Here is an 8,592-nt window from a genome sequence, read left to right on the forward strand (position 1 = left end):
GTTTTTAAAGCCCTGGCTCTGCCCTATAAGGAGAAAGTTGATTGGAGTCCCTGTGACATTCCCCCGCAGAGATATAAGCGAAAAACCTCCAAAATTACGCACCATCGGACCTCCGCCAGGGGTGGTTTTAGCCCCCCTCCCCAGGCTAGGAGCATCGGATCCCAGAGTGGCTGGTCGGGTTTTAAAGCTCTGGTTCTGCCCTACAAGCGGATACTTGAATAATGGTGTCTCTGTGACGTTCCCCCGCGGAGATATAAACAAATTACGCACGACTTAGTGCATTTTACGCGCATTTTCGGGAGGAAATTTCAACCTTTGTTTGCTTCTCCTGCGGGCTCTGAGAATCGGATCCGGGAAAGTGAGATGACTTTGGAAAGCTACGGTCCTCCTCTACAAACTGGAGGTGGTTTCAAGTTCCTGGGACGTTCCCCCGAGGAGCTATTAACAAACGACCGGCCAAAAAAGGCGCTTTGGCGAGCGAAATAGTACTCAAACTCCGGAGCCTCTAGTGCCGGCTCTGAATGTCGAATCCGGGTGGAGATGGCTCTTTTAAAGTTGTGGATCTCCGCTACAACCTGGAGGTGGTTGCAAGTTCCTGGGACGTTCCCCTGCGGAGATATAAGCGATCAAAAGTAGTCGGGTGAGCTCCAGCGGGTGAAATGGCTGATTTCCAGCACTGGGCTGCTTATGCTGATGCAGGGGAATAAAAGGAAGAGATCCAGTGAGGTGGAACCACGGTCATGCGTCCAGCACCCGCTCTCCTGCCTGGATTTAGCCAGAAACCCCTGGCGGGCGATATTTCTGCAATAATGCATAAAATTCAGTAACCCACCTGATGGATCACTTTCAGGCAATAAAAGGAACAGATTTGGTCAGGTTAAACCGGTCCTGGAAGCTCAGCACCGGGTTTTATAAGAGCCTGCGAGAGAGTTTTGTATTGTGTGCTTTGACTTTGAAAAAAGGGCAGTACTCTTGTGGTAGCCATGTTGACCCTGATAGTTTTTTTGTTTTGTTTTTACTCCCCAGTTTGGACAGAAGAGAGGAGAGTTCTTTGAATAAATGGAGATGAGTTCCCCTGCTCCAAAGTTATTTGACTCTGTGGTTCTTGCACTGGAAAGGGATTCCAGCCCTCATAGCTCACATGTTACAGTGGGTACTGATTGAAGGAGATAAAAAAAATGGTACTTTTTGTTCAAGCATCACTTTTCTGTTTCTCTGTCAGGAGTTAAGGATTTTATCTTTTCTTTTTTTGTAAGTAAGTATATGGTTAAGTAGATGGTTTTGTTTGACAATACTTTAAATTAAATAAAACTAGCAACACATTATGTTCTGTTTTATTTACTTTAAAGAAGTGAGGAGTAGGGAGACCATATTATGTTTTTTTGATACTGAAACTGGTCGAGTAGCTCTCGGCAAACTGCCGACTTCAAAAGTAGCTCTTGGTTCAAAAAAGGTGGGGCACCCCTGTAGTATAGTATAGTCCATGTTCTGATCTGATGAGTTGTTCTGCTGTAGTGGAGATAGAGCTGGAGTGTGACATCACCGACAGAACAGAGTTTACCTGAACAGGTGCTTCCTGCTCATCTTTACTGTTTGAAGGTTTCTCCACCACAAAGGTTCTCTGCGTGTTCTGAGGCTCAGTCTGACACAACAGGATGAAATATACAGAACGAGTCAAAGTTATTCTCTGTTTACAGGTGACTAAAGAACTTTTATTTTGTTGTTTATCCTGGTCTCTCATATTCAGACAAACTGTCACCATCCATCCATCATCTATACYCGCTTCTTCCTTTCAGGGTCACTGGGGTCACCGGTGCCCATATCCAGCAGTCACAGTGCACTTTAAATTAAATTCAGCTGCTCAATACTTTATGAAGGACTGAAGGTTAGAGACAAAAATGTAACACCATGTTTTATTTCTTAAAAAAGTCCTTGGGTTTGTTTTGATATCACTAAAACTTCAATGAGCCAATAACATTACAGTATACCTGTGGTTCAGCTCTCTGCCTCCACTGTCTCATCTCCTGGTGGTACTGGTGTCTGATCAGATGTAGCTGGCGCAGATACTCCTGAAACTCAGAGTTATCAGCTCTCCTGACTCTTCATGCTGACTATTTTCTGTATCAAAGGGTCTCACCTGCTGACCCTCCTGCTTCCTGTCCTGAGGAGCCTGTTGGTTTTCAGGCCGACTCACCACCTGCTCTGGACCACCGGACTTCCTGTTGGATTCTGCTGTACACGGACGCAGACCCTGATGGTAGGATGACAGAGTGTTAAAGCAACAGTTTTTGTTCAAATCCAACCTACGAGGGTTTATTTTGCCTCCTCTTATTAAGTTTCCTGTTCATGAAGATAAAGAACACTGATAACTTTTAAAAACTAAGATTTATAAGATTTATAAACCAGAACTAAGTCTTCAGTCTCTAGTTATAAATACATGAATATTGATTAACAGCAGTCTAACGTCATTACCACTTCTAAATTCATTCAGATGTAGACCTTTACTAAAGGTGTGCATTAAATAAATAGACCCATTAAAGGACAGGACCACCAGTGTGACTGTGTGTTGTTCCTACCAGCTGTTTCTCTGCTCTCAGCTTGTACTGGCTGGCCTCCTGCCTCCTCTGCAGGTACTCATTACGAGCTGCAGCCACACTGAGAGAACAGATAAAGAATTGTTTTCATGATTAAACAACTAACGAACCCCGCTGAGTTAGACTGAACCTGTGACTGAACATTAATCTGTTCATTAAATAAATGTTGTTTACAGGCTGATAATTCATCTTCATTATTAAACATTGACATATGGAACTGGACTGGACATCTCCCATCACCTGTAAAAAGCACTGCCATTACTATGTGTTGATTGTGAAAGTAAGGATGCTGTATTCATACTGTAGATCACGCTTTGCTCCATCATTTTGTGCCTTTAAAACCCATTACTGCAAGTTTTTTAATATGCTCTTGCTATAAGTTACACAAAATAGTGAAATTTAACTATAAATGTTTTTACTGCCAGACACTAATAAAAAATATATATATATATCTTAAAGTAGCAATGTCTAGGGTTGGCCTGACCAATTCTTTTATATGTTTCATATGTTGCACATTGATTATGACACAGTTTGTTCCAGTCAGTCTGGTACACTGTTACCCAGTTATTTATCAGGTATATTTTACATTAGACAATGTTTTATTGGGGGACACAGGTATAAATAATTTTACATAAAATTTTTTGGGATGTTTCTGGTAAAAATATAACAGTAAATACCAGTGACAATAAAAATGTTTCATAAATGTATAAGGGTATAACATTATGTATTGCTGAACAGATGACCTAAATGATTGCTGTATTACAGCAAGTAGTACAGAAGACACTTCAGTGTGAACTGTTATTCCTTGTGTCCTTATTACCTGATTTCCCTCTGGGATCAATAAAGTATTTTTGAATTTGAATTGAATTGAACTGAATTGTGCTTTTGTCTGTGAATTTCATTATGTGCTAAAGTTTATAACAAAATATTCAGTTCCTGATGTGTCAGTCCTTTACCTTTTCCAAGAATCCTTTCTTGGGCTCTGCACACATAAGTACAAATGGTTCATGTTGATCCACAATCAACACATAGCAATGGTGGCACCTCTGCACGTCTCTAACCACGTGCATCTATGGCACGACGACCCCCTAATCATAACTTTTTATTTTAGAAAAAGAAATTGACCCTTGTTTTTAGGAGCCTTGGGGTCCCTATTAATATATTGATCATAAAATGATGGTTCCAACCCCAGACAAAATGTCACATGCTCTCCAAAATTAAATGTCATTGGTCACAGACTTGTCATCAGACTTTTGATGTGACCTTTGTAGGTTGCCACCATCAGTGTGTGAATGTGTATCTGTAAGTGTAAAGCACTTTGGGGTCTGGAGGGATTTGATAAAGCTCTATATAAGTTCAGTCCATTTACCATTTTTTACAAAAAAAATTGTAAAGGGATTGTGTGAGAGTCAAAATAGTGGTTCGTTGCCTGTAAGAGCAACACCATGCCATTGAGGGGTGAAACATATCACTCACAGCTGATATGGTTCTACTGGAGGACCTGCCTGGTCTTCACATCCCAGCATCACATCCTTCATGTTCTCATGAGGAGCAGCAGGAGGAAGAGGAAGGACTTGTTTCCTCCTCTGAAAGGCATCCAGCTGAGCGTGGTAGTGATGATAATGGCTGACAGGCTCACTGATCCTTTAGAGAGCAGAACATGTTAGAACCATCCATCCATCCATCCATTGACCCATCCATCCATCCATCATCCATCCATCCATCCATCCATCACCCATCCATCCATCCATCCATCCATCTATTGACCCATCCATCCATCCATCCATCCATCCATCCATCATCCATCCATCCATCCATCCATCGACTCATCCATCCATCACCCATCTATCCATCCATCCATCCATCCATTCTATTGACCTATCCATCCATCCATCCATCCATCCATCCATCCATCCATCATCCATCCATCCATCCATTGGCCTATCCATCCATCCATCCATCCATCCATCCATCCATACATACATACATACATACATACATACATACATACATACATACACACAGTACATACATACATACATACATCCACCATTATTATATTTGTAAGAATTCAGTAAAATCTTCTTCTATAAACTTAGATCATTATAACTTTTACTCAGACTGACAAAAATGAAGGCTTTTAACATGAAACAGGAATGGATTATGTGTATCACATAGAAAAGAATTGAAGCAGCTGTTGAAGACAGAGATTAAAGGGATAGTTCAGATCTTTTGGTGTGGGGTTGTTACATCTTTAGATGACTTCAGACTGGAGAAACAGAAAATATTACCGTAGTTCTAATGGACCGACAAGATATACACCTTTACATTGCTGTCAAATGATTAATAAACAGCTCTTCACTTTGAACTCTGTGGTTATTTGTAGGCATTTTGTAGCACTTCCTGTAAGAAGATTATGTTTATTAACCCTAGATGTTAGGAATAACCACAGTTTAAAAAATAGTTTTTAGATGAACAAAACCTTTGAGATTGGAGTTGTTTTAAGATGACAGCAATCCATTTTAGCTTTGGTGGCATTCAGACTAGCCATTAGCTCATCAGTCCCGTAAGAATCAAACTCATCTTCATTTGGAGAATGTTTCACTCACCTCTGGTTCCTTGCAAACCTTCTGTCAGCAGCTAGCTGAGCTGCTCTTTGATGACGAGGCTGCAACATAAAAAACAGTTAGAACAACAAAAAGACTTTAAAACTGTCTTACATTTAAGGTTTTTAGGAAAGTGTGTCGATTCGGAAATCTGACAACTCAGATGAGTCTGAACTTATCAGAGTGTGTTGTTTAAACTAGTAAAAGGAGCATCTCTAGTATTACACTTGTTACAACAGTTGTAATTACAGCTGCGTTCTTTATGATCCTCTGGTCTCGCTCAGCAGACAGTTTGTTGTCAGCTCCTCCATGTCTCTCTGTTCCTCTGACATTCTGCTCCTTCTCTGAGGAAAAAAAACAAAAGAAAACCAAATCACATGAATGATGCAGCACTATCAGCTGTTTATGATGAAAGCAGAGGACAGCTAGTCTTGTAGCTCAACACAACTCTGTGTGCTATAGATGAGATGATTTCACTCAATATGTCCTTCACTGAACACAGAGGAACACAAAAAAAGAGTTTTAAATATTTCCATGAACTCCGTCAGAGCTGTTGTCATATCAGTAAATGACCACTAGGTGGCTCTATATGTCAGGAGCAGCCATAGAGTTACATTTTTTATTGATTGGTTTGACCTGTTTGAAGAAACTGGGAACCTGTCAGTCTTCATCATCACCATCTCAGCATAGCAGAAGACACCTCTTGCAATGTGTTAACCCATTCTCATTGGATTGATACAGTTTTCCCACCCTTTTGCAAAACAGGTAATGCAGATGTCATTCAAGAAGTCCAAACTCCCTTTTAGCTGTCAGTATGAAATCACCGAAAGCACCTGTTTCACACATCTTCACAGAATTTTTCCATTTGCAATCAGTCTGCAGGTCTGTGTTGTTCTTTGCAAGCATGGATCGAGCAGGTCTAAGGCAGATGAGAGGTAGAGTGAGAGTAAGAGGTAGAGGGGTCAGAGGAAGAAGAGTCTGTGTGCGAGGGTTACAGCTGAAATTCGGGCAACTGTGATTGATCATGTCGTAAATCATGACCTTTCATTTAGAGAAGATGGACAAAGAGTCCAGTCTGTTCTAAACAGAAACACTGTTGCATCCATTGTTAGAGATTTTCTCAACAGGAGAACAGGTAATGTTGCTACAGTATACAGTATATACATAAATATCTGCAGTGATATATAGTACTTCATGTAATTTTTTCCACATTTCATGTATTCTTTATAGAATCAAAAGGCTACCAGTCGGTGGTGGTAGAGGGAGAATTTTTAATGCTGAGCAGAAGGCAGCCGTTGTCAACAAGGTTCTGGCAAATAATGCCATTTGGCTGCATGAAGTCAGAGCAGCAGTGATTGCTGATCAGGCAGTATTTAGGAACATCCATACTGAGAGTGAGGCCACAAATGACCGCATCCTCAGAAGGAATCATATGGCAATGAAACGGCTCTATAGAGTTCCATTTCAGAGGAACTCTGAAGCTGTGAAGGAGGCCAGACGCCAATATGTGGAGGTAAGGAAACACAACAGTACTATTCTTGTGCCTTGTCATATTATGCCTTGTCATATCATCACTGTAGAGTGAACTGGAGTCACTTTGACGTAATTGTAATTATGCCTTTTTATTCTTTAGCGAATAATGGAGCTTGAAGCTAAGGGGGCACATCATGTCTTCATTTATGTCAATTAATCCGGCTTCAATCTTTGTAAAGTAAGGAGACGTGGAAGGAACCTCACTGGGCATAGGACCACTATTACTGTTTCAGGACAGAGGGGCGCCAACATAACTGTGTGCTGCCGTCTCCAATGATGGCATCCTGTGCCATATCCCTACCATTGGCCCATACAACACCGAGCGTCTCATAGCATTCATGAATGCCCTTCATGACATCCTGATCCCGCCTCAGGAGAGAGGCCTGTTGAGGCCTGGCATGTCACTGTTTGTGATTATCTGGGATAATCTGGCATTTCACCACTCTTGTTTTGTGAATGAGTGGTATTGCATTGCACCCTTGGATGATGGTACAGTTCCTTCCTCCATACTCTCCATTTTTAAATCCCATAGAGGAATTCTTTAGTGCATGGAGATGGAAGGTATACTGTATGATCACCATACCTATGAACAGATGCCCTTGCTCAATGCAATGACTGCTGCTGCCCAAGATATAGATGCAGAGACATGTCAAGGATGGATCAGGCATGCTGGACGATTTTTCCCGCGGTGCATTGCATGATAGAATATTGAATGTGATGTGGATGAGGCCATGTGGCCCATTCTTCTAGTCCCTTCTGTCTTGAAGAATGGGCCATGTGGCCCATTCTTCAAGACAGAAGAGACTAGAAGAGACAGAAGAGTATCACTTTTGGCTATCTTTTATACTCAGTATATATAGGCCTACTATAGATTTTTGATCTTTACTGGAAAAGACTGTGTTTTTTATTTACATAATTTCTCACAAAGTAAAGGATTTTATTTTTATTTCCATGTATTCTCTATTGGAATATTTCATTTGTCAGGCGCAGTCTGAAAAAATGTAATCAATAAAATTTGCATCAAACCATATCTGCTTCTGAATGCATTTTTGCAAGAGGGCAAATTTGACTACAAATGACACTGGCATGTAAGCTATGTACAGTCATAGGCTACAATGACAAGCAATGGTGCACTGATTCACACATGAGCACTGTATTTAGTTTTTTGTTGCCCATTGTGTACTGATTGTTTGGAGGTGCTCATACATCGTGTCAAAGTTGAGCTGTTTGAAGGCAAAATTTGCTTTTGTTCCATATTTTAMATGTTTTGACACAGTTAGTGCCTTTTGCAAACAAAATGTGTCATTTTGACAACTGTGTCAATGTTTAGGCCTCTGCGTTAACTGTTTTGAAAATGTACATTTTGAGTTGACGGCTGTGTCAAACCAATCAATAAAACTGTAAAATAACACTAGAGGGAGCTCCATCTGTCTCACCCACTGTTTGAATATGTGACAACATGGAGGAGATGCAGCCTAAAGTTCCAGCTTAAAGGACGACAAGTGATAAGCTTTCCTTTAAGAAATGCTTGGCCTATAATTAAGTTCATGTTTGGTCTCTCATGTGTCGGTGTTAAACCATCAGTGTCATATTTACAGTACAGCTGAGTGGAAACACTGAGTTCCTGATAGATAAATACTGCCGACTCTGTTTGTGAGGTTTTACAGAATATCTGATGTTATCTGTTACCAGCTGCTCCACTTTGGGTTTTAGCAGCTTGTGTTGCTGCTGCTGCTCTTTTGTCAAGTGGTAACACGTGGTTAAACTCTGCCGGCGTCACCTGCAAACACAGGAAACCACACACACACACACACACACACACACACACACACACACACACACACACACACACACACACA

At 41.0% G+C, this 8,592-nt stretch overlaps 1 protein-coding gene across 1 annotated transcript in view; it reads right to left on the minus strand.

Moving 5' to 3' along the window:
- Positions 1 to 8,592, minus strand: part of nek5 (NIMA related kinase 5) — a gene marked incomplete in the record, with an annotated part of 40,176 nt that overhangs the window by 2,741 nt on the left and 28,843 nt on the right. The window contains 8 exon segments of the mRNA XM_014022743.1: positions 1,562 to 1,642; positions 1,989 to 2,069; positions 2,138 to 2,251; positions 2,577 to 2,655; positions 4,071 to 4,238; positions 5,204 to 5,262; positions 5,450 to 5,544; positions 8,423 to 8,513. Of these exon segments, the coding sequence (XP_013878197.1) occupies positions 1,562 to 1,642; positions 1,989 to 2,069; positions 2,138 to 2,251; positions 2,577 to 2,655; positions 4,071 to 4,238; positions 5,204 to 5,262; positions 5,450 to 5,544; positions 8,423 to 8,513 (768 nt within the window).

Source organism: Austrofundulus limnaeus, unplaced genomic scaffold (assembly GCF_001266775.1).
Source record: "Austrofundulus limnaeus strain Quisiro unplaced genomic scaffold, Austrofundulus_limnaeus-1.0 Scaffold341, whole genome shotgun sequence".
NCBI classification, from domain to species: domain Eukaryota; kingdom Metazoa; phylum Chordata; class Actinopteri; order Cyprinodontiformes; family Rivulidae; genus Austrofundulus; species Austrofundulus limnaeus.